The sequence below is a fragment of the Odocoileus virginianus genome, chromosome 14, assembly GCF_023699985.2.
Source record: "Odocoileus virginianus isolate 20LAN1187 ecotype Illinois chromosome 14, Ovbor_1.2, whole genome shotgun sequence".
Classification (NCBI taxonomy): Eukaryota; Metazoa; Chordata; class Mammalia; order Artiodactyla; family Cervidae; genus Odocoileus; species Odocoileus virginianus.
The window spans coordinates 12,707,948-12,734,745 of record NC_069687.1 but is presented as its reverse complement, the minus strand read 5'-3'; the positions used below and the strand labels follow the sequence as shown (position 1 = coordinate 12,734,745).

The 26,798-nt window shown below is 45.4% G+C and overlaps 2 protein-coding genes across 3 annotated transcripts in view; one reads left to right on the top strand and one right to left on the bottom strand.

The window, feature by feature from the left end:
• OTULIN (OTU deubiquitinase with linear linkage specificity) overlaps window positions 1-10,271 on the bottom strand; it is a 36,997-nt gene extending 26,726 nt beyond the window's left edge. Inside the window, exons 1-2 of one of the 2 annotated variants that reach the window (XM_020878008.2) lie at window positions 9,953-10,271; window positions 1,096-1,172 (exon numbers count right to left, since the gene is read on the bottom strand). In XM_020878008.2, coding sequence (XP_020733667.2) covers window positions 1,096-1,172; window positions 9,953-10,104 — 229 coding nt within the window. In that variant the 5' untranslated portion in view covers window positions 10,105-10,271. The remainder of the gene's footprint in view (window positions 1-1,095; window positions 1,173-9,952) is intronic. The other variant, XM_070476502.1, reaches the window with a different exon arrangement.
• The window catches only part of LOC110127667 (uncharacterized), a 31,791-nt gene continuing 15,095 nt past the window's right edge, over window positions 10,103-26,798 (top strand). The window contains exons 1-4 of the mRNA XM_070476408.1: window positions 10,103-10,113; window positions 10,203-10,353; window positions 10,408-10,846; window positions 16,222-16,322. Of these exons, the coding sequence (XP_070332509.1) occupies window positions 10,103-10,113; window positions 10,203-10,353; window positions 10,408-10,846; window positions 16,222-16,322 (702 nt within the window). The remainder of the gene's footprint in view (window positions 10,114-10,202; window positions 10,354-10,407; window positions 10,847-16,221; window positions 16,323-26,798) is intronic.

Sequence of the window (26,798 nt, the reverse complement as noted above, 5' to 3'; positions counted from 1 at the left end):
CATCATCTTCCCCAGTTACCACAGGGAGGAGTTCTGCCAACTCCCTGTGAGGAAGACTCGAGAACTATCTTCAGAGTCTTCTGTTCCTAATGACACATCTTAACACTTTGTCACCCACACCATAAATGAGAGCCAGTTCTTAAACCAGAACATTACACGAGTGGTGCGCAGGAAAATGCCACTTGTGAATCATTCGGTGGCTCAGTCGTGTCCGACTCTTTGTGACCTCGTGGACTGCAGCACGCTAGGCCTCCTGTCCTTCACCATCTCCCGGAGTTTGCTCAAACTCATGTTATTGATTCCACTGTGATGGAGTTCAACCATGATGCCATTCAACCATCTCATTCTCTGGTGGCCCCTTCTCCTCCTGCCCTCAGTCTGAATGGTCTGTGGGGTATCCCCTAATGGAGCACCCCCTCCCTGGCCTCCTGCCCGGGGCAACTTGGGGAGGAAGGAGGTGCTTCCCCACACCCGGCCCCGATGGCCGTGGTCGAAGCATGGGCTTGCCCTAGCAGCCAGGGGTTGATGGATACTGAGGGATGAACAGAGCACACACAGTGTTGAACACAAGTGTGGACAGAAGTCACGACATGACAGGAGAATTAAGAGCTATCAAGTCCACCACCGTTCTTTCTTATAAGTCAAATCAGATTCACATGGCCTTCTGCACACAAAGACCCAGAGGGTCAGCTTCTCAGTAAATCCTTCCACTTGAAACTTGGCGCTTCAAACCCCAACTCTCCCTGTATGAAAATAAGGAAGTCAAGAACTTAAGAGAGAGTGGTGTCAAGAGGTTAGACAAATTCTCACGGGTACAAAAACGCTATGAATGTAAGGAACGCAAGCAAAGTACTTGTACTGAAACTTTAAAGCCTCAGGAAACAGTAGTCCCCAAATATACCCAAAATATTTTTACCCAGCAAAATGAATAACCCAATGGAAGTAAGACCAAATGCCTAAGAATGCTTCCTAGGAAGTCCATCTTCCTAGGAAAGTGTACCTCAAATATTTTATGAAAATGGATATACTGATTTAACTGCATTTTCTACTATAAGCAGCAAGAACTTTTTATAAAGAAAACAATTCCAGACATACCTGATGACCCTCTTTCATGTATAAGTAATTCTTTCTCCTTTTCTATTTCATCCGCTGCACGATACATGTCCTCCTCGCTGAAATCACACCAAATCAGACATTTCAAAAATTTGTGGACTGACATGTCCTTCTTATCACAACATGCAGCTGCTTTACAAATTTATAAGGCACACAAAGTTTAACGTTTTTACATTACATGATGACAGTCTGATAAAATATGGGTCTTTTTTCTTGTGTTTCTAGCATTACTAATTCAGAGTTTTTGAAGTGAGACATTTTACACCACTCCACTGGCTACGCAGCTCTGGGGCCATTTCAACTGCGATGTTTTTAATGCCTCAACCACATACATAAGCATCTTAGCATGCTCATCTATGCTCATCAGCAAAGCTGTTCATGACTCTTCAGGTTTCAAGCATGGAGATGGTGCTAATAAAAGCATTTAGGAGCGCAGACCAACCGCCAACTTTGGGACATCACAGGCAAATTTTCCAAGAGCTCCTCAAAAAAGAAGAACAGGAGAGTCACAAGATCCCCAGAACCACACCAGCTCCCCGAGGCGCTCCTGTTCCCTGATGCCCACAGGAAAGCAGGCCCCCGACCTTCTGCTGGGCACATGCCCACCATCCCCGACACTTTCGCTGGGACTTACACAAACAGCTCCCCAAAGAGTCTCCGGGCTCCTTCAGTGAGCCAACAAGAACCTACTAAGTCCTGGAAAGGAGAAAACCCCATTGGCTGCTAGACAAGGAGGGCAAACGGGACTTCCGGGTTCTGAGATGACTCCTGTTCCCCTCAAGATGTACCACAACGGTGGGCAACAGAGATGCCACTCTGTCTTTGCTGGAACACAAGACAGGTGAAAGCGCAAACCGTCCAAAAGTGGAAGAAGGGGCGGTAAGGCACGGGAGACGGGAGAAGCCTCGAGGCCCCTGGACCAGTGTCTGCTGGAAGGGCAGACAAGCACGCCCTGCAGGGCCCAGAAAGGTCAGGAGCTGGAGGTACACCGAGTGCTCTGGGGGGCATGGGCGATCTCCAGGGCTGCCAGCAGCAGAGCCCCCGTCCCCAGTCCTCCCACAAGAGCACACCCCCGCTCCTCACGCAGGACGGGAGGCTCCAGGCACCAGGGCACACAGGCAAGAGGAGTTACTCAGGAACTAAGGGGATAGCTCCCGCGTGCCCGACTCCGGGAGCTCCCCAGCACCTCGTACACGGCTCAGAAGCCGGAGGAAAGAGGAAGGGGGTGCCGCTGAGAAAAACAGACTGAGGTGGGGACCAACACACCCTCCACCCCTGAAACCCTTCAATGGCTCCCAAATAAGCGGGGAAGTCTAAATCTGGACGTACCCCAACACGCTAGCCCTACACATATACACACACAGACGCTTCAGTCCAAACACTTGACCAGCCCAGCCTGTGCTTTTACACCTGTGACTGGCTCTGCTGACGCCCCCACATGAATGGCTCGCTGTCCACCCAAGAGGGCACAGGCGGTGTGGGTGGCCTCACTGGAGCATGCCACAGGCTGCAGTTAGATTGCCAGGGTGTGACCACTTCTCACTCCAGCCCTCGTCAACCACGTGCATCACCCGTGGAACTCAAGGGACCACATTTCTCAGCACCTAAATTTATCCACCTGTAAAAATAACCGTGGGAGTACTCACAAGAGACTGCTCTGAAAATAAGACACACAGGAACTCGACAGTCAAAAAAGTTAGTTAGCCTCATTAATTCTCGTATCTATCCATCTGGGCAGAGTAGGGATGGACAATTCACCCAATGATCATTTCTTATCCCTGTTTTCCTTTTCTTCTCTCTTCACGAAAGTGATGGTGTGTGCACGCCTGTCTTTTTTTGTTGTGGCGGGATTGAGGGGGACATATTAGGGAAAAGGTACTTTCCATGTGTTCTAACCCCAGTGAGATTTCAAGTAAAAGGTGTGATGTCACCCATGCAGCCCGTGCCAGGGTGCAAAGCAAACAGAAACCAGATTCGCAGGGACTATACATCAAGCACTTAAAATAAAAAGTGACTAAATGTGTTAGATCTTCTTTCAATAATTTAATGTTATCTTTCAGCCTCCTTCCTAGCTTTATCAAACAGGAGAGAAATTCTGATCGTATAAAACAGGCATTTAAGTGAATCGTTTTCATAATACCATTACCAAAAGCATGTCTTTGTGGAAGCCACTTCCCTAATGTTGGCCTCAGTTTTCTCATCTTCAAAACAAGATGACCGGACAAGATCTAAATGATCTATGCAGTTCCTCTTCCAGTTCTTGGTTCTAACGGACTATGAAGCTATTCTCACTTCACACGAATTCTGTGGCTATGGGCAGGCGTCTCTGCTTCTACTCTTGTCTCCTACCTTTCTTATCTACAGAATAACCAAAGGGGCCCAGAGGAGGTTCTCTAAACTAGCATCTCTCTAACAGCCGCAAATACAAACTCCCTCAAGGACCAACGGCAGCGGAACGAAGAGAAGCCAATAGGAGAACTAAGTGCAATGGGAAGACAGAACAGAAAGGGAGGTTACTGGAAATAGAAATGCGGTGATTCAAGACATACAGAAGAAGCATAGCAGAAATTGATGAATGGGAGGCCCAGAGTGTATTCAAATCACTTTAGCCACACTATTTCATTCAGATTCTGTCCACAGATGATTGTGAGCTTCCACAGCCACCAAGGACATCTGCTAACTTGCCAAGGCCACCAGGGAAACTGTAATATGGCTTTTAAAGGCCACTGTATTTCCTTGGGGAGAAGTTGTAAGTTCAAACAAAAAAGCTCAATCAATACAGTCAGAAAATGAGACATTTAACAGCCAAAATGAAATATTCATCCAACACAAGACCCGCCAACTAGAAAGAGAGATGTGTGAAAGCAAGAAAAATTAAAATAATTTTATTTAAGAAAATACTTCACTCAATAAACCTTTAACTTTTTTAAAATATCAAAAAGGAACTGATATTTTTAACAGCAAAAAGAAATTATATTTAAAATTGGGAATCTGAAATAGCTGGAGGTTTAAATTTTTGGGGGGAAAGGAAGACAGGGAAACAATGAAAGGAAATGGGCTATTTGATAAGATCAGATCCTCCATGCTGACCAGTTTCAGAAATGTGGCAATCTTGGGTGTGTGTCAAGCTGGGGCTGGGATGAGAGGTGTTCACCATCTGGCACAAAGAGTCCACTGAAATCCATAGACTCAAAATGATCACTAGAGCAAAAAATTTCCTTCAGAAAACATACAGATCGCTAGAAAAGTAGTGAAGAAAAGTAAAAGTCTTAAATGTGACCTGGTTTCTTGGGGACCATGGCATGTGAGCTGTACTCAGTTAAAATTTTAAAACCAAAATGCTAATAATTCCTGCTTAAAAATTACTAGTTTAGCACCATAATGCTATTTTAAAATGTTTATTTTCAAGCTCCCATTTTCTCTTAGAGGTGAAATACTTTACTCTTGTCAGGAAGCTGTTTCCTATCTCTCTTGAGCCCTCTGTTCCTTTATCAGTCCCCGTCAGGGGCAAGAGGAGCAGGCAAGCTACTCCCAGGACAGAGATCTTTGATCTTTGATCCCATCTCTTTAGATGGGATGCTTGCATAGGATTTCCTTCATTAGTTTTTCTATACAGTGACAAGTACCCTCTTCCTTTTTGTGAACCATACAGTAAAAGTGATTGTCTACAACTCTCTCTCTTTGATAAGGATTGCCTTATGTTTTGTAAGTCTGGAATTTTAATCTTTATCTTTGCTGAAAATAACTACCTTGTAAGACAGTATTTATGCCCACACCATGTTGATTAAAACACCTTTGCTCCATCAGAGCTTGGGTCCCTGTGTCTGTCTGTCTGTCTTTCTACTTCTGGCTGACTCCCTGGAGCGCGAAAGCTGGCTGCGTAACCCAGGGAATATTAGCCTCTTTCTTTCTTTCACTCTCTTATCGTTGACTCCGGACCACCAGGTTCCGGTCCAATAAAGGACCAATACTTAATGTTAAGGCAATATACACCACTGAGCAGGTTACATGACACTCTGTTAAATTATAACCTTCCTCGTGCTCTGTTCAAAGACCTGGATAACAATAAATGTTTGAAACTTAATTTTGAAATGCTAACTACATTTAGACAAAATTATACTACTCCCCAAAACAAAAGTTATAATATAAACTAAAAACACAGAGCTCAGCAAAGCAGAAGACATTTCTGTGAAACCAATTTTTTGATTTCTGATGCAAGTAAACACATAAAATGAAAGACATCAACTCTTTAACATACATGCAAAGCTAACAAGACAGCAGCTCACTCACTCACTGTTGTGGACATTTGCACCAAGTTCCCCTTAGCTATCTAAAAAAACGAACTTGAGTGTGACTCTGTTCAGCTCTCCGGACTTGCAGATCATGCTTAATTTGGCCTGTCCTAGAAGACTGACAGCCCGGGCAGTGTGGGTGAGACAGTGTCAACCGCCGTGACACTGGGCACCGTCCCACACAGGCACAGGAAAAAGCAAAGATCACTCTACCCAGCTTTTCTCCACCTCTCAGCGGTTGTCTAAGATGAGTGAGCCACACATCAAATGCAGGAAAGTACCGGCGCCCAGGCCAAAATTCCACCTCCTTTCTGCAAGTGGACTTTCCATGACTGGCTCAGTGACTCCCAGAGGGGTCTGGGGACAACCTGGACCCCTGCAACCTAAGCTTTCTCAGGGGCACCCCAGCTCTGAAGCAGGTTCTACCACCCAGGTGGGGGAAGGACCAGGAGGGAGTAGCTGTTACCTCATCAGAGACAGCGCCCCCGGAGCTGCTAATGTGCAAGGTGAGTGGGAAAACACATTTGCTCGACAGTACACTTAGCAACACCCAAGAGCAAGAGCTTCACAAGTTGCTAGTTACAGCCCTTCTGAGAATCCACAGCTTTCCTTTGAACCTCCGTCCAGAAAGACATAAATATGCATACAATTTTGCTTTCGATTTCAGAAGGGTACACAGACACATCATGCTGCCCTCTACACACCGCAAGCCTGTGGACCCCAGATTTAAACCCTGTCCCCTCCTCAGGCAGATAGAGAAGGACCATGGAGTAGGCTCACTTGTCAATTCCCAAAGCACGTCTAGCCTGGCCACAAACCATGTCCAGGGCCACCCTGGTCCTCAGGGGCCTGAGTATTAGCTTAGCTGAAAGGAAGAAGTGGACCCACCCTAAGTTTCAATTTTATGGGTCAGGTGAGCAGGAGACGGAGGATAGGAGACCTGCTGACAGGAGGAGTGAGGAGGTTTCCAAAGAAGTCAAGTGAATCAGGTCTGACCTAACACTTCCTCAAAAGGGACCCTACGTCGTCGTGTGAGACATCCTTGGGGCTTGTCCAAGGGATGCCAGCCAACCACAGTTCTCAAATGAAGGAAAGAAAGGAAGGCAGGCCAATTCAGAATGCAGCTTATCCACAAGATCTCTGTGTCTGCCTTCCTCACGACTTCTCTGGGGGAAACCACAGTGAGCCCAGTCACAAGGAATCTGTCCCATGAACAGCCTAGGAAATGAGCCATCCCTCTGCAGACACATCACTAATCCCCTCAAAGTCATATTCTGAATGCATAAAGGCTGCAAATGCTGGGTTGTGATTTGTATTCGTAATTTCTATCCCCTGAATGAATTAAAACGACTCTGCAGGATGTCCCCAAACATCTGCATCTTATGGTGTTTCGTAATGGCAGGTGCAAGCGCTTTACTCAATTCCGGTGCAGATCAAACTGAACTCTCAGGGTGGGAAGAAGGGACTTGGCTCCAGTGACAGAAAAACACAAGGTTAAAAAACCATTTTAGGACTTAGTTCAGGCATCCCACTATGTATCTACATCTGCACTCAACTATTAGGCTGCATGTATCATGGAAGAATGGCATGCGTTACACTGCAAACTATACAATGGACAATGTGATGCCACAGTTTCTCTGGCCCTTAAGAGAGGATCACAACACAGGATAAGCAGCCCCACTGCCCGTATAACAAACAGGAAAGCCCAAATCGTGAGATGGGATGTTCAGAAGCTGCCATTTGAAATTCTTTTCACCTCCTCTCCCTTGCTTCCTTTTGTTCTCTTACCAATTAAGAGAGAATGAAGTCATCAAAGACAACAAAAATAGCAAGAAAAAGAAACTAAGCTACTACTTAAAAGGCAAACTGGAACATCTATTCCAGAAAAAAAAGGAAAAAAAAGTGAAGTTTGCAGTCATTATAAGTCATGCCTCTCTGCCCAGTTTTGCTGAGGAAGCCACAAAGATGTAGGGGCAGAGGGGGAGGTCCCCACCCAGGCATCAGGGGCTATAGCCCTGGAACCTACCTACTCCCTGCACCTCCCTGGCCAAGCTGCACAGATCAGATCTGCAGCTCAGCTTCCTAACATATCAGGTGACAAACCTGAACTAGGGTTTTCAGATGCCTTTCAGCTCCACACCTAGAACTCTACTGACAGCAGACAGGAGACGCCTGTGCACAAAACCTGTGCATCAGGAAAGAATGTTCCTTTTGCACCATGACCCACTTCCCCAGATGCTCAGACTCTGGGAACCACATCCAGCAGAAAAACTTGCCAAATAACTGTGTATTTTGGGGACCCTGGTTCAAAGTTGCTGCGTCTCCCAGGAGGGGCCATGAAATGGTTGAAGCCGAGAAGCAGCGTTTGAGGGCCAGGGCCAGTAGGTTATGGGCTCAGCTCAGACCACCTGGGCATAAGTGAGGGAGCAGCACTTAGCCTGGCAGCAGCAGGTAGGAACCAGCATGAGCTGTGAAGGGGCAAAAGCAAAAGACCATGCCCGCTTTATCAGGTGCCGAGTCTGAAGTACGGCTCAAATGTACAGAGCAAAACTGCAACCACAGGTCACAGCTGCTCACACATGGGCCTGCACAGTGGTTTCAATTTAAAAATAAAATAAAAGGCTACTATTTAAAAATCAAGGGAATTCCCTGGCAGTCCAGCAGTTATGACTGGGTGCTCTCACTGCCAGGGCCCAGGATTCGATCCCCGGTCAAGGAACTAAGATCCGGCCAGCGCTGTGGCATGGCCAAAAGTGAATCAGTAAATAAATAAAAATAGAAAATAAAAATAAAGCACATGGATGCAGTTTTGAAAAAATAAAGTAGGGGACTTCCCTGGCAGTCCAGTGGTTAAGATTCCAAGCGGCCACTGCAGAGAACACAGGTTCCATCCCTGGTCAGGGAACTAAGATCCCACATGCCATGCTGTTCGGTCCAGCCAAAATAAAATCAATAAATAAATAATCTTTAAAATAAAGTAAAATTTTTTAAAAAAGAACATTTCAAACAAAAGTCAGAATCTCTCAGCAACTATTGGCTAGGCTTCCCTGATGGCTCAGATGGTAAAGAATCTGACTGCAATGGAGGAGACCCAGATTCGATTCCTGGGTTGGGAATATTCCCTGGAGAAGGAAATGGCAACCCACCCCAGTATTCTTGCCTGGAGAATCCCATGGACAGAGGAGCCTGGTGGGCTGCAGTTCTTGGCATCACAAAGCGATGACTGAGTGGCTAACAAACACAGGTTGGAACTTAGTGGATTCTACCTCCATCAGACTCAGCTCTCCAGGAGCCCATGGTCTACACCTGGCCAGCTTCACCCAGGAGACCTGGCTGGCTCCTGGAGTCAGGAGTTTGAAACCTCCTGCTCTCAATCTTTCCCAGTGGCCATTAAATGCAGCTAACACTCTCCCAAAGGGTTTGGTGCTCAATGAGACTGTCACAGTCCACAATAAAGGACTATGCAAGCCAGATGATTATAATACATTATTTGTAGTAACAGTTCCCCACCCAGAACCCCTTTTTTTAGGAAATGGGGTGGGGAGAGAGTGGGAAGCGCAGGGCACTTTCCCACTAATCTGTCAACCTGGTTTTCTGAGTGGAACTGTGGAATTCCAAAGGTATTTGTATGTGACTAGCATTTCCAAGTGCAGAAAAGTTTCAGCCTTCAAGTTTATATTTTGCTTCCATCCCTGCCCCAAGACTCTCCCGATTTACACCACCTTCCCTACAGTTCAATAAAGAATTGATTGGCTTCCCTGATGGCTCAGACGGTAATCTGCCTGCAGTGCAGGAGATCTGGGTTCAATCCCTGGGTTAGGAAGATCTCCTGGAGAAAGGACTGGCAACCTACTCCAGTATTCTTGCCTGGAGAATCCCCATGGACAGAGAAGCCGGGTGGGCTACAGTCCAGGGGGTCGCAAAGAGTCGGACACGACTGAGCGACAGACAGTCTAACCATCACTGCCTTCAGGATTTAAAAATAAAGTGGAGACTGGGGACAGCTAGATAAGCAGCTGGCGGCCAAAACAACTGGGTCAAACTCCGTCCAAAGTCTGTCTAACAGGTGGGACGCTCATCAAGCAGAGACTTGCCTTCCAAGAACAAACACGTCGCGTGGTGCGGTGTTCCTGTGGTGGGGGACAAGGGACAACCTTATTTGCCTTCCGGCCACAGGTCGGAGGAAAGATCTGATGGGAGTGAGGTATATAAGAGTATATGCTGCCAGAGTTCGTTTCCCAGATTTCTGGAGTTTTCTTAGCTGTAGAGCTATGGAGATATCAAAAAAGAAGGGGGGGGGGGAGGGGTGGGGACACTGGATAACCAGAACTTTTAAGATGCGACTTCCGGAAAAACTTTTGTAATTGGGACACTGGATACAAGGATTTACGAATTCCTCTATTTCCGACGATGGTTCTTAGATGCGAAGGGCCCTCCGCCGGCTACTCGCCCGCCCACCCCATCCCCCCAATACTCCTCGCAGCGTCCCCTCAGGGGGCCGAGCCCGGTGCCCTCTCCCCGCCCCTGGCTCCGCGCCCCGCACTCACTGCTCGGACGGGCACCGCACCGCGATGCGCGGTGGCCCACCGGACGCAGACTTCCCGCCCTCCGGCGCCGCGGCCCCCGCATCCCATGCCTGCTTCTCGGCACAGCTAGCGCCCGGCCACGCTCCGGGCTGAGGCATCGTCCCCCGACTCATGGGGCTGCCGTAGCCGGCGGCGCCGCAGGGCTTCGGCCGCCTCCCAGCGATCCGGAGCCCCTCTCGTCGGGGCGCCCGGGCCGCGGCCGCCTCCACAGACGCGCCGCTTGCCCGCCGGCTAGCGACAGTGCTCAGGACGCTTCCGCGCGCGTCACCGCCGCCCGCCCCCTGACCTCTGACCCGCGGCGAGGGCGGGGGGGGTTGTGCGGCCCGCGCCGGCCGGAGTCCCGCGACGCCGAGCCTGCGCATGCGCCCGCGCGGGGGTGGAGCGGCAGGAGACGAGAGGCCCGCCCACGCAAGTAGCTACTGCGCGTGCTCCGCCCCCACGCGCTGGCGCCCCTCCCCGGAGCAGCCCGGCGGGCGCTTTTCAAGTCTCTGAGTGCGCCTCGTCGTCGCGTCTCCGGGCGTGAGGGCGAGAAAGCCCTGGCCCAGCGGCGGGACGCGTCCTCCGTGAGGAGAAAGCGTGACAGGGCCCTATCCTGTTTGGGCGCCGATATCGCCCTGGGCTTCGGAGCTTCGCCCTTCGCTGTCGGGGTTTCCTTTGACTGGAGAGCGAGGGATGGGGGCCGCGTGGGTGATGTGCGGCTGGCCTACCCCGGTGACAGTTTCGTCACCACCAGCCCACCGAGCCCGGAACCCGGAGCCCCGCGGGCCTTGGGGGTCGGGCTTGTGGCGCCAGGGCCGGCAGTTACCGTCTCTTGCTCCGTGAGGGCGACAAATGGGAAGTGGTTGAGCCTGACAGGTGAGCCAGCGTAGCACAGCGTCTGTTCTCGGACGACATTCTTTCGATAGGAGATTTGATTTACAAGGAACAAGGGGAAAATATTAACAGACTTAAAAATGTTTCATCGGTGGGAAGGGAATAGTGGGGCAGCCGCTAAAGATGCAAGGGGCAAAGAACGCTGGGCCGAAGCATGGACGAAGAGAATGGTAGTTCTTAGGGCAGAACGGGTTCATAACGGGGTTTTATTGAAAGACGAACCTCCAGTAATATGTAGTGGCAGCTCCACTATTTCCTCCAATAAGGGTGCTGGACAGAGAGACCAGATCTTGAAAAAGCCTCCTCCATCTCACTAGGGAGCTTGTGTTTGATCCTCTTCGAAAGATCAGAAGGAAGAGATTATTTTGAAAGATCTTGTGGTCTGCAGTTAGAGAAAGAATGGGAAAAGGCAGGAGAGGGAGTCTGAGTAGTTAGTCAGCATCAAAGGGAGAAACGATGGAAAAAAATACTTGTCCTTTAAGGTAACCCCCTTTAATTTTATATGGAAAAGTAATAAATATACATGATAAAAATGCATAGCAGTACAAAAGAATACACAGTTAAGTTTTGTGTGGATATTAACGGATTGTAGTGGGGTGATCAGTGTCCCCTAAAAGTCATCTTCCTCATTTGGAAATATGTTCTTTGTGTATTTTTAATGTATATGTGTATAATGTCTCACAAATTTTTTTACTAACTTTACAGAACTAAATTATTAGAGAGCAAGTGTGTTAAACTAAACTCAAAAACTAAATCAGAGTTTCTTGGAGTTGTGAGAGGTAAGCGCATGAACTGTTATATAATTACAGTGAGCCTACTCTTATGTCAAGATGAATAAATAATAGCAGAAAAATCTATAAGCTAAGTAAAAGTCTGTATAATCACATGGCTAGAGACAATTCCAGTTAGTTTCCAGCTTTCTCTTAGAATCAAACATTCCTAAATTAGGTAACTAAAATGATGACATCATAATTTGACTTGGTAAGGTATATTTTGAACCATCTCAAACTAACATTGCTTCTTCATTGCCTTGCCTAGAATAGTTAATGCATGAAAGATTCTGAGTTCCTTTTCTTTGAATACTTCAGCCTTTATTTACAGTTACCGTTCATGAAGAATATTACTAAGTCATTGTAGTTTTTGTTTGTTGGAGTGATTGATTTTTTTAAATTCTCTATAAAGAGGTTAGTGCAGTTGGATGCATATCTTCCTCTTTGATATCAAAAGCTCATATTTTACAGTAAAGTGAAAACACCCTATATTTTTACTCTATGGAATTCCCCAATATCACATCTATCAAAAATAGACTTCAAGTGTATTCTATACATCAGTTTCTAAAGTAGCCACAAGTATCTCTAGTTTCATTTAGAAATTAACAACTCTAAGAATACTGGAGTATTTATTTGGAAGACCCCCTACTTTTAGCATGTTTGCGTTTGTTTTTGTTCTTAATATGGACCATTTTTTTTAAAGTCTTTATAGAATCTACCACTACATTGCTTCTGCTTTGTGTTTTGGTCCTTGACTAAGGATGGAACTTGTACCCCCTGCCTTGCAAGGTGAAGTCTCAACCACTGGACCAATGGGGAAGGCCCAATATGCTTCTTGATTGTGGAATGTTCATTATGTGTAAATGGGACTTTGGGGCAGGGGGCTGCTATGTCTTTGCAGTTCAAAAGACTAGAATAAATAACTTTACAGCGAAAAAATGGGGGAAATAGTTCATTAAAAATACTTTGTACTAGTAATAGTTTACCTGGAAACCCCCAAAATTGTCCCCAAGAATTTTTCTTGGGAGAAGTGTGTGTCATAATGAAATTTTATCTTGAAATTTAAATGGTTTCATATATAAGGATATGACAGCGAATGATGTTATACAAATACTTGGAATTCTGGAAAATATTAAACCAGTCTTTTGCCTTCAGCTAAATAGAATTTAATCCTAAACAAGTAATTCAGGCAGCTGATAATTTTAAATTATTTGCAGAGCTTCTAATGGAATTCCATACCCTTAGAACCTTAATATCTGTTATGTACTGAATCATGGCTCCTCCAAATTCATACGTTGAAGCCATACCTGCCAATATGACTGTATTTGGTGATATGAGCTGAATATTTGTGTCATCCCAAAATTCATGTATTGAAACCCTCATCTCCAATGAGATGGTTTTAGGAGGTGGGCCATTGGGAGGTAATTAGGATCAAATGAGGTCAGAACTGAAGGACTCATGTTAAGCTGAAACTCCAATACTTTGGCCACCTGATGCGAAGAGCTGACTCATTTGAAAAGACCCTGATGCTGGGAAAGATTGAAGGCAGGAGGAGAAGGGGATGACAGAGGATGAGATGGTTGGATGGCATCATGGACATGAATTTGAATAAACTCCGAGAGTTTGTGGTGGACAGGGAGGGCTGGTGTGCTGCAGTCCACAGGGTCACAAAAAGTCGGACACGACTGAGTGACTGAACTGAGGTCAGGAGGGTTGGAGCCCTCATGAATGAGATTAGTAAGTACCCTAATAAGAGTCACAAGAGAATATAGTCTTACATTTAGGCCTTTAATCATTTTCAGTTTATTTTTGTATATGGTGTTAGAGAATGTTCTGATTTCATTCTTTTACATGAAACTGTGCAGTTTTCCCAGAGCCACTTATTAAAAAGATTGTATTTTCCGCATTGTGTTTTCTTGCCTTCTTTGTCATAGATTGATTGATCATTAAGTATGTAGGTTTCTTTTTCCATTTTCTGTCCTGTTCCATTGATCTGGTATCTGTTTTTGTGCCAGTACCATTCTGTTTTGATTACTACAGTTTTGTAGTCTTTTCTAAAGTCAGGGTACATGATTCCTCGAGTTCTGTCCTTCTTTCTCAAGATTGTTTGGTTATTTTGTGTTTCCATACAAACTTTAAAAGTTTTTGCTCTAGTTCTATGAAAAATGCCATTGGTAATTTGATAGGTTTGCATTGAATCTGTATATTACCTTGGGGTAGTGTGGTCATTTCAACAGTATTGATTCTTCCAATGCAAGAACATGGTGAATCTTTCCACCTGTTTGTGTTGTCTTCAATTTCTTTCACCAGCATCTTATAATTTTTGAAATACGGAACGGCTAGAGGAAAATACACTAGATACACTAGAGCAGAACACTCTATAACACAAATCACAGCGATATTTTTTTGATTCATCTCCTAGAGTAATGGCAGTAGAAACAAAAATAAACAAATGAGGTCTCACTAAATTTAAAAGCTTTTTCACAGCAAAGGAAATCATAAACAAAATGAAAAGACAGCCTACAGACTGGGAGAAAATACTTGCAAACAGTGCAACCAACAAGTGATTGATTTTCCAGATATACAAACAGCTCATGTAACTCACCTCCTGAGAAAACTGTATGCAGGTCAAGAAGCAACAGTTAAAACCAGACATGGAACAACAGACTGGTTCAAAACTGGGAAAGGAGTATGTCAAGGCTGTATGTTGTGACCCTGCTTATTTAACTTCTGTGCCGAGTACGTCATGCGAAATGATGGTTGTGTCAATCACAAGCTGAAATCAAGCTGGAGAGGCTGAGTGCTGAAGAATTGATGCCTTCGAACTGTGGTGTTGGAGAAGACTCTTAAGAGTCCCTTGGACAGCAAGGAGATAAAACTAGTCAACCTTAAAGGAAATCAACCCTGAATATTCATTGGAAGGACTGATGCTGAAGCTGAGGCTCCAATACTTTGGTCACCTGATGAGAACTAACTCACTGGAAAAGACCCTGATGCTGGGAAAGATTGAAGGCAGGAGGAGAAGGGGACGACAGAGAATGAGATAGTTGGATGGCATTTCTGTCTCAATAGACATGAGTTTGAGCAAACTCTGGGAAATGGTGAAGGACAGGGGGGCCTGGCATGCTACAGTCCATGGGGTCACAAAGAGACACGACTGAGCGGCTGAACACCACCACCACATAGCTCCGTATCAAAAATCCAACAACTCAATCAAAAAATGGGCAGAAAATCTAGACATTTCTCCAAAGAAGACATACAAATGACCAACAGACACAAGAAAAGATGTTCAACATCACTAATTATTAGAGAAATGCAAATCAAAACTACAATGAGGTATCACTACACACCAGTCAGAATGGCTATCATCAAAAAGTCTACAAATAATAAATTCTGGAGAGGGTGTTGGGGGGAAGGTAACTCCCATGCAGTCTTGGTGACTTCCCGGGTGCCTCAGTGATAAAGAATCTGCCTGTAATGCCAGAGACGCCAGTTCAATCCCTGGGTTGGGAAGATCTGCTGGAGGAGGGCATGGCAACCCACTCCAGTCTTCTTGCCTGGAGAATCTCCCATGGACAGAGGAGCCTGGTGGGCTTCAGGCCATAGGGTCACAAAGAGTTGGACACAACTGAAGCAACTTAGCACATGTACTATTGGTAGGAATGTAAATTGGTACAACCATGATGGAGAACAGTACGGAGATTCCTTAAAAAAACTAAAAATAGAGCTATCATATGATCCAGCAATCCCACTCCTGGGCATTAAGATGAAAACTCGAATTCAAAAAGAGATGCACCCCAGTGTTCAAAACAGCACTGTTTACAATACCCAAGACAGAAGCAACCAAAATGTCCATTGACAGATGAATGGATGAAGAAGATGAGGTATATTTATACAATGGAATATTATTTGGCTATAAAAAAAGAATAAAATGATGCTGTTTGGAGCAACATGAAGGAACCTAGAGATTATCATATTTAATGAATTCCATTTACATGTGGAATCTAAAAAAATGATATAAATGAAGTTTTTTACAAAACATAAATGGACTCACTGACATGGAAAACAAAATTATACTTACCAGAGGAGTAAGTGGGGGAGGGATAAATTAGGACTTGAGGATTAAAAGATATACACTACTATATATAGAATAGATAAACAAGAAAGACCTACTGTATAGCACAGGGAACTATGTTTAATATCGTATGTGTGCTTAGTCGCTCAGTCATGTTCAACTTTTTGTAACCCCATGGACTGTAGCCCACCAGGCCCCTCTGTCCATGGGATTCTCTAGGCAAGAATACTGGAGTCGGTTGCCATGCCCTTCTCTAGGGGATCTTCCCAGCCCAGGGATTGAACCCAGGTCTCCCACATTACAGGTGGACTCTTTACCATCTGAGCCACCAGTTCCCTATGATGGAAATAAATCAGAAAAAGAATGGACATAGATATAAGCGAATCATTTTTGTTATATACCTGAAACGTAATTTTATTACACTTCAGTAAAAGTTATAAAAACCAAAATAATTGATTAATTTAAAAAACAGTCACAAAAGAAGTTTACTCTTCCTCTCTGCTCTCTGCCAGGTGAGGGTATAAGAAGGAAGCAGTCTACAAATCAGAAAATATTCCTCCCCAGAACTCCACCATACTGGCACCTTGATCTTGGATTTCCAGGCTCCAGAATTGTAAGAAATAAATTTCTGTTGTTTAAACTATCCAGTGTATGGTAGTTTGTTAAACAGCTTGAACTAAGACATTTGGAAATAGGGACTGTGAGAAGGTGATGAAGGTTAAATGAAGTCCTAAGAAAGTAAAACTGAAAATCACTCAGTTGTCATGTCCAACTCTGCAACCCCACATACTCTACAGTCCATGGAATTCTCCTGGCAAGAATACTGGAGTGGGTAGCCTTTCCCTTCTCCAGGGCATCTTCCCAGGTCTCCCAGGGATCAAACCCAGGTCTACCAAATTACAGACGGATTCTCTACCAGCTGAGCCACAAGGGAAGCGAAGTCCTAAGGGTGGGGCCCTAATCTGACAGGGTTGGTGTCCTTATAAGAAAAGGAAGAGTCACTAGACTCTGTCCATAGAGAATGAAATAAGTCAGAAAACAAATGGCGTCTGTTAGGCATATAAATGGCATCTAGAAAAATGGTACTCATGAACCTATTTGCAGGGTAGGAATAGAGGCGCAGATGTAGAGAACAGACTTGGGGACACAGTGGGAGAAGGAGAGGGTAGAGTGAACTGTGAGAGTAGCACTGATACACGTACACTGCCGTGTGTAAAACAGACAGCTAGTGGGGAGCTCAGCCCGGTGTTCTGTGGTGGCCTAGCAAGGTGGGAGTGTGGGCGCAGAGAGGCAGGTTTAAGAGGGAGGGCACGCTTACATACTCACAGCTGATTTATGTTGTTGTATAGCAGACACCAGCGTAACATTGTAAAGCAATTACCCTCCAATTAAAAAAATTTTTTAATTTAACTACTAATTATGATAATAAAACTTTCAGGTAATTTTAAGTAATAAAAGACCTTCAAACATAAAAATATGGAATCTGTATTATGTAAAATTCTGGAAATGGAGAATGGAGTAAAAATATTAGAAAAAGGAATGATGTTAAATGCAGGTTTTTATAGGAATGATATGAATTTCTAATATGTTATTTAGATGGTATTAGAAGTCATGTGATTATTTTTAAATGTCAATATTTATAATACAGTGGAAATTACATCGTTTAAATTTCTAATGGAAAATTTTAGATGTCAGCTTCCAAATATGGTAACAGTTTCAAAGTCTTTCAGAACTCTTTTAAGGACAAGTCAGTTCAGTTGGTTCACTTGCTCAGTTCTGTTCAACTCTACCACCCCATGGACAGCAGCACGCTGGGCTTCCCTGTCCATCACCAACTTCTAGAGCTTACTAAAACTCATGTCCATTGAGTTGGTGATGCCATCCAACCATCTCTTCCTCTGTCATCCCCTTCTCCTGCCTTCAATCTTTCCCAGCATCAGGGAATGCTTTTCCAACGAGTCAGTTCTTCAAATCAGGTGGCCTAAGTATTGGAGCTTCAGCTTCAGCATCAGTCCTTCCAGTGAATATTCAGAACTGATTTCCTTTAGGATTTACTGGTTTGATCTTGCTGTCCGAGGGATTCCCCAGGGTCTTCTCCAACACCACAGTTCAAAAGCATCAGTTCTTATGGTCCAACTCTCGCATCCATACATTACTACTGGAAAAACCATAGCTTCGACTAGACAGACCTTTGTCAGTAAAGTAATGTCCCTGATTTTTAATATGCTGCCTAAGTTTCTCATAGCTTTTCTTCCAAGGATCTAGCGTCTTTTAACTTCATGGCTGCAGACACCATCTGCAGTGATTTTGGAGCCCAAGAAAATAAAGCCTGTCACTGTTTCCATTGTTCCTCATTTATTTGCCATGAAGTGATGGGACCAGATGCCATGATCTTACTTTTTGAATGCTGAGTTTTAAGCCAGCTTTTCCACTCCCCTTTTTCCCCTTCATCAAGAGGCTCTTTGGTTCCTCTTCACTATCTGCCATAAGGGTGCATATCTGAGGTTATTGATAATTCTCTTGGCAATCTTGATTCCAGCTTGTGCTTCATCCAGTCTGTCATTTCACATAAAGTGGGCAAAAATATTCAGATGACTGCCTCAGAATAACTAGTCAAAACCCTTTTGTTTTATCAGTGTGGGAGCTGGGGGCCACAGGTTCTGTTCTTGAGCCAGAACCCAAAGCCACATTCAGTCCCTGGCTCTGCAGCTCCCTTCCATCTCTTACTCACAGAGGACACCCAGGGTTCTGTGAGAAAGTCCATGTTTACTAATGATGAGGAACCTCTAAGGAAGAGGTCATCTCTGAGACGTATTTGAGTTTAGAGCTGTCTGACATCTGTGTTAGCCTGTCACCACCCGTCGTCAGGATTGTTTCTAAAGCAGTCTTTCTTTTTGGGGCCACACCACGTGGCTTGTGGGTTCTTAGTTCCCCAACCAGGGATTGAACCCAGGCCCTGGCAGTGAAAGTGCTGAGTCCTAACCACAGGACCACCAGGAAATTCCCTAAAACAGTTGTTTAGAAATATGAGGTGTCCACACATCTTGGCAAGCTGGATTGTGATTTATTAATATCTCACAACTGACTGGCCTAGCAAAGCTGGAAGTTGCCTGAGGGGAGTGGATTTCCAATGCCTTAGTTGGCTTGGGCTGGGCTGCCATGTGCTTAGTGGTTCAGTTGTGTCTGACTCTTTGTGACCCCATGGACTGTAGCCCGCCCGGCTCCTCTGTCCATGGGGACTCTCCAGGCAAGAATACTGGAGTGAGTTGCCATGCCTTCCTCCAGGGGATCTTCCCAACCCAGGGATGGAACCCAGGTCTCCCATACTGCAGGAAGATTCTTTACCAGCTGAGCCACCAGGAAAGCCCAAGAATACTGGAGTGGGTAGCCTATCCCTTCTCCAGGGATCTTCCCGACCCAGGAATTGAACTGGGGTCTCCTATACTGCAAGTGGATTCTTTATCAGCTGAGCTACCAGGGAAGCCCTGCCATGACAAAATACAATACCGTACACTGAAGGGCTTAAACAGCTGTGAGAAAATTAATTTTATCACAGTTCTGGAGCTGAAAGTGAGATGAGAGTGCCAACATGGTCGGGTTCTGTTGACAGTTCTGGCTGAGAGAAAGCAAGCCCTGGTCTCTCTTCCTCTTCTTCAGGACATAATCCTATCAGATCAGGACCGTACCCTTACACCCTCATTTAATTTTACTTAAGTGAGGCCCCACGTCCAATATGTCACATTAGGGGTTAGGGCTTCAACCTAAAAATTTTAGCTGGACACAAATACTCATTTCCCAACACTCATAAATCTTTATACGCCTTGTTCCTAACCCAATGGAATAATAAATTTCTTCTAGATTAAATCCTTATATCAATATCATGTGGCAATGTGTTAACAGTATCTGTTGTGTTCAGTTGCTCAGTTGTGTCCGACTCTGCGACCCCATTGACTGCAGCATGCCAGGCTTCCCTGTCAGTTACCAGCTCCCAGAGCTTACTCAAACTCATGTCCATCACGTTGGTGATGCCATCCAACCATCTCATCCCCTGTATTAATAGTATAGCAAAGAAAAAGTCAGCTCTATGGCCTTGAGTCAGTCATGTGACCTCTGTGAGCCTCAGCCTCTTCAGATGTAAAGTCTAGATAGCAACTCTTAATATGTTATGAGGCTCAGAAGGGAGGTGTGTCAAGGGTATGGAATCATATTTATGAAATAATAGCTAAATCTAATCCTTTTAACATTTTTTAGCTTATGAAGCACTATTGTCTACATCATCCTACTGAATGAAGACCTGAATGCCTGAGACACTTACTCCAAGCTTCGTGATCTTTAAGGTCTTAGATCAACTGGTATAGTGAAAAGACTTCACTAGGTCATCATTTGTTTTATGCAGTGAAGTAATGCAGTGCATTGGTCTAGCTCTTGGGGTAACCAAGAGACCAGGTTAATAAGTCTTCTGGCAAGGAGAAGAAAATATCAGGTGTTTTAATGTCTATTCTTTTGCAAAATTAATCAGTTACTTGCTATTTTCCTTAAATAGTTGTTCAGAATACGTATATGTTTGTAAGTCCAGTCCCAGACACTAGGTGGCACCATAAGAACCTCACCTGCACCAGATCCTGACAATCCAACAGCCCTTTCTCACCATTCACAGCCTGAAAATATGCTAAAGTTTTTAGCACAGAATCTAGGGCAAAACTTAGGGAAATGTTCTTCCTTTTCTGTGTAGAGTCTATGCATTTTCTTTTTAGGAAGTTAATCTCCTAGTTTGAATCATACAGAGAGGAACAAGGCTTTCAGGGCAAACTACAGCCAGTGTGAATCTAGTGAGGAGACTAGGTCTGAATCCCAGCGCTGATGCTTAGCATCTGGTTTTCCAGGGGAAAGTCTCTTTCCTGCCCTGTATATGCCTCTAACAGACTGCTGGAAGGACCGGGCAGAGCCGCTATGAGGACCGCCTGTGCTTCAGTAAGAAACCAGGGTTCCTTTCTGCCTCTGCAGCCCTCCTCTGCCTGGGGAGGCTCCCGCCTTGCACCAGCTCTGCGCCCCTGCTGCCCTGGCCCCTGCCCACTCCTTTCTCAGCTGCCCGATCCCTTCAAACATTTAAAGGACTCTGGCATCAGACTTCTTTTCAGCTTGCACTCAAACAGCTGAAACTCGCGCTTCTTGGCGTCCCTCACACCAGTGGTGCCGAGCTTCTCTTCAGTCGCCTTAGAGTGCAGAGTGCCCAGTGGAAGACCACGGGCGTAGAAGTGTATCATCACCCTGCTAATAAACAGCTGTGCGGATGTAAAGGGCACACTTTCGGACTCGGGGAGACAGCAAGGGTGGGATGATTTGAGAGAGTAATTACCATATGCGAAACAGATCGCCAGTCCAGTTTCTATGCCTGAGACAGGGCGCTCAAAGCCGGTCACTGGGACAACCCTGAGGGATGGGATGGGATGGGGAGGGAGGGGGGAGGGGGGTTCAGGATGGGGGACACATGTACACCCGTGGCTGATTCATGTCGATGTAGGGCAAAAACCACTACAGTATTGTAAAGTAACTAGACTCCAATTAAATAAATTAATTAAAAAAAATTCAACTGGCCTAGAAAAACTTTTACTGAAACTGGTAAGATGTTTCAAAAAACAAAAAAATAAACACCTGTGTAACCCTGAGCACATCATTGATCCCTCTGAGCATCAGCACTGGGTATTCTAGGGAATGAAAATATTTCATTTCTAGGGAATGAAAATTCCCTAGTATTTCATTCTAGGGAATGAAAATATCTGCCCTTAGGAGAATTAAGAGAGGCAGTAGATAAAAGAAATTTTTTAAAGACATATTTTTATGCTTTTATCTTTTGCATCTTCCATATAAATGACCTCTCCCTGTGACTCAGGTACCTTTCTGAAGGGCAAGTGGATGAATGCATAGACTAGGATTATTAGAATAAAACGCACATAAGAGGCATGGTGTAGTTTACTTCAAAAACAGTTCAGTCGCTCAGTTGTGTCCAACTCTTTTTGACCCCATAGACTGCAGCACACCAGGCCTCCCTGTCCATCACCAACTCCCAGAGTTTACTCAAACTCATGTCCACTGAGTCAGTGATGCCATCCAACTATCTCATCCTCTGTCGTCCCCATCTCCTCCCGCCTTCAATCTTTCCCAGCATCAAGATCTTTTCCAATGAGTTAGTTCTTCACATCAGGTGGCCAAAGTATTGGAGTTTCAACTTCAGCATCAGTTCTTCCAATGTAATTGAGAGATAAAACTAAAGGCTTGAGAAAAGTAGGGCTTAGTGATTATGCCAAAATATAGTTTGGAAATAAAACAGGGGAGACACAGGTATACCCACCTCCTGTTGCCCCACCACAACCACGGAGGGTCGTGAGGACCACAGAGGAGCCTCAGAGGAAGCGCCCTGGGAGGGCAAAGGAGCTGCATTGTCCCTGTGTGGCCAGGCCACCCAAGATGGCTGTCCTCTTGCTCTCTGTACATCCCCTGCACCCACCTCACCTGACTGACCTTCGCTCTTCAGTAAACGTCTACATACTTGCCCCAGGCCCTAAGTAGTGGTTGTTTTAATCCTTAGAGTAAAGAATCCGCCTGCAATGCGGGAGACCTGGATTCGATCCCTGGGTTGGGAAGATCCCCTTGGGAGAAGGGAAAGGCTACCCAGTCCAGGATTCTGGCCTGGAGAATTCCGTGAACTGTATAGTCCACAGGGTCGCAAAGAATTGGACACGACCGAGCGACTTCTCGCTTTTCATAGTATCTCCACCTTGCTGGCTTATCTGAGTGGTGAGGAGCATGCTCCTCTGCTGGTTTCCCTGGTAACCAGTGAGCCAACCTGACATCAATTCCCCCATTCATTGGTGACCTCCCCTCCCCGCCACCTCCCCCCGCCCCCGCGGGTAGTGAAGACTGCTGTCTGTCTGGCCTGCAGGCTGCCGCACACACACGGCAGGGAGTCAGTCCAAGACCTTGCTTCACACAGGTCAGGCCCTCCTTTCCCTTATTACCATAGATGTCTCTGTCGCTGACTCCCAGAGGCTTTCTTCAGTCTTTTTTGTTGTTGTTTAATTTTTTTTTTGGTTGTGCTGGGTTTCTTCACTGCACATGGGCCTTGGTCTAGTTGCGGAGAGCAGGGGCTGCTCTTCGTCGTGGTTCGCAGGCTTCTCACAGCAGCGCTTGTCACAGAGTGCAGCCTTTAGGCACGTGGGCTTCGGTGGTTTCTGCACACAGGCTCAGCAGTTGCGGCGCATGGGCTTATGCTCTGGGGCACGTGGAATCTTCCCCAACCAGGGATCAAGCCAGTGTCCCCTGCACTGGTAGGAAGATTCTCATCCACTGCACCACCAAGGAAGTCCTCTTTTTCAGTCTTTAAGCTGGCCAATACTGGGCTTGCAGGCTTGTGGGACGCAACAGTCCCCTTTCAAGAGTCCCAACACTCACCTAAGCGTGAAGCCACGAAACCTCGGTGCATTCCTTAACCCCAACATCAGGGAGGTGGAAAAAATCCACAGCGTATTAATATATTTAGTCATGTAGTCCTCTAAACAACTCCACCATGCCACTATTGCCCACGTTAAAGCAACACCACATGACTATCATTGGCCCCATTTTACTGAATGGGAAAGTGACAGGATTTTAATTCAGGCCAGCTGGCTTCCAAAGCCATGCTCTTTTTAACCATCACACCACACAGCCTTTCAGTAAACATCAGTTCCCTACACTCACCCCACCCCACCTCTGTTCAGTGCCAGGGTTAAGAGGTTGAGTTACAGAAGTTAGGCTACCACGTGTTTCATGCTGTTACCATTTGTGGTCTACACTCAGCAGGATCTTCAGGTGTGGTTCATCACCTGTTGTTTATTCTTGGTCAGCTCCCTTCCCCAAACCCTGCCGTGGACCTAAACCTTCATCATTCTCTGCCGTGCTCACCTGCACCAATAAACTTGCCTGTGGTTCATGGAGAAAATCAGTGCCATCAGGGGTGGGCCCTCCCAGCTTCTCTCCTTCCCTCAACTAACTTATCTTCAAGGGCGCCCTCTCCTCCCCCTTATCCACCATTTTCCGGGAAGAGATGTCTCTATCTTCCTATTTTAGTCCCTCTTCTCCTTCACCCTTTCACCTCCTCCAGGATTTCTCTTGTGTCTCTTTTTCCAACTTCTTCAACCTTCCCCCTCTCTGCTGCGTCCTTTCAGCATATAAACCAAGTAAAGTCCTTCCTCTCCTTCAAATTGTCTCCACCCATAATTGTCCTAGACATCAGAAATTTCCAAGCACCAGTCTCTGAACTCTTCCTAAGTAGTGAAGAAATTTCAGTAATTCATGAAAAAAATTGAGAAAATCAGGATAATATAGGGAGTTTCTCATTAAGCTAAAGGAATTAACTTTAAATGACTTTGTTCTAATGTTATGACTTTTTGTTGTTGTTGTTCTGATATTCTCCATATAGGACTCCCTCTGTGGGTCCATATCCTCAGATGCAGAGGGTTGACTGTACTGCGCCATTTTATATAAGGGACTTGAGCACCAGTAGAGTTTGCTATCCTTTAATGAATATCCTGGAACGAATCCCCCAAGGGTCCCAGGGATGATGGTATACCACCTATCAGAAGTGGGAAGACTTGGCTTGAGCAATGAAGAAAACTTTTTCTTGTGTTAAGACACCAAGATTTGGGGCATCTTTGTTATTGTGCATAACCTAGCCCAGAAGTCCTCAAGCTGTTTGGTCTCTTAACATCTCTACCCTCTTCACACTCTTATAAAACAATGAAGGACCTGTATTGACTATGTTTCCTTACTTTCTGTACTCTTAATGCTCTGGTGGGGCTTCCCAGGGAAAGAATCCCTCTGCCAATGCAGAAGACACAAGAGACATGAGTTCCTGGGTCTGGAAAATCCCCTGGAGGAGGAAATGGCTACCCACTCCAGTGTTCTTGCCTGGAAAATTTCATGGACAGAGGAGCCTCATGGGCTACAGTCCATGGGATCAGAAGGAGTCAGACATGACTCAGTGACTGAGCACGCACAGTGCTCGGGTACCTGGGAGCGTGCTGGCCCAGGAGAGACTGCCCCTTTGAGGACGAGCTGATTCCAGAGATAACAAACTCCCCCCTTGAGAATATGCCTTTCATGTGCAAACTAACACATCCAAAGCCATATCCTGAGCCCACCACCCCCAACCATGCCTTTTATCCAGCTCAGAGCACTCTTATACTTAAGGTCACTACAGGGATACGCGGTTTTATTGCACTTCATATGTACTGCTTTTTTTTTTTTTTAACAAATGGAAGCCTTGTGACAAACCTGTATTGAGAAAGTTTGTTGGTGCCATTTTCCCAGCAGTGTTATTTTTTAATTAAGACTACGTTTTTTTAAAAACATAACACTGTTGTACACTTTGATAGACTATACAGTCTGCTCATACACAGCATAGTGTAAACATAACTTCTGTATGCACTGGAAACCAAAAATCCATGTGACCCATCTTATGGCCAGGTTTGCTTTATTGTAGCAGTCTGGAACCAAACTCACAGTAACCTCTGAGGTCTTCCTGCATTCACCTTTGCTAATGACCCCAGGGCAAGATACAGGAAACCCTAGGACAGCACCTACAACCTAGAACGTGGAAATTACTCAAGTTAGCCAACCCTAAACCTGCTTACCCTGCCTTGCCTGTTCTTTTCTACAGAAGCCACCCTGAGACTCTCAGCGATCACTTCCCCTCACTCCGACCTTCTGACTGACTAGTTCTCCCCTATGTGGCCGTGTATGACAGTACCGGCCTCCTCCTCTTAGGAACAGACGTCCCCGTCAATGACAGTCATCACTGAACTAACCGTACCTGAGTAATAATAAAGGCTACATTTTGAACAGGATCCCAATCGACCTTTGTTTATGTGGGTTCTGTATGTGGATATTTACTGTTTTAGATACTAAAACTGAGAAAATGCAAAAATATATAAATGAATCCATTATACTTTAGCATAGTAGCATCTTAATGCAAAATAACTATATTTTCCAAAACAAAAAAAAAAATAACTGTCAGAAGAGTAGCCCTATTTCAGTTTTTGCAATTCTCTTTAATGTCTAACTGAATATAATGCAGCTGGACTTGGGGGCCTGCTTCTGCATTCAAAGAGCAGCATTATCACATTGTGGAAAATTCCAACATATATTCATGAGAGACTGAGGATAAAAAAGGCAAATAATATTTTAGCATTTAATCATCTATTTTGAAATGGACCTCATAGACCCGCTGAAAAGGTCCCCAAGACCACACTTTGAGAATGCTAACCTAGACAATATTGACTAATACAAACAAGTTCTTTAGAATTCCTGATGCTGGGCACCCACCCCCACCCCCCGGCCCAGGCTGGGAAGCCTGCCATGGGGCTCAGTACTCTCACTCCCACTGAAGAACCTCTGCAATATAATTATTCTCCGGTTTGTCAGTTGCCCACCTGGGGTTGGGGCGGGGTCAGTCTTCCCCTGGTGGTCCAGTGGTAAAGAATTCCCCTGCCATTGCAGGAGACCAGGCTTCCATCCCTGAGTTAGGAAGATCCCCTGGAGGAGGAAATGGCAACCCACTCTGGTATTCTTTCCTGGAAAATCCCAAGGACCAAGGAGCCTTGTGGGCTGTAGTCCATGGGGTCACAAAGGGTTGGACATGACTGAGCAACTGAGGATACACGCACACCCAGGGTGGCAGGGAGGGCATGGGATTTAATTACATCACGAGTCCATCCCTCCTACTGTCTCACTGTGGTTCCTTCTTTACGTCTTTGATTGTAGAAGTTCTTTTCTGGTAGGCCTTTCATCAATTGTTGTCCTCAGAGAGTTGTGATTGTGGTGTGCTTGTGAGAGGAGGTGAGCTCAAAGTCTTTCTGTTCCACCATCTTGGTTGCTCTCCTGTTCCTCATCTTAAAAGGCCAGCAATCCTACAGGATTAGGGACCCACACCTACAACCTCATCTAACCTTAATCACCTCCCTCCAGGCCTTATCTCTACTTATAGTCACATTGGTCATAGGACTTCAACCTATGAATTTTGGACTGGGGTGGGGAATGCAATTCAGTCCATAAC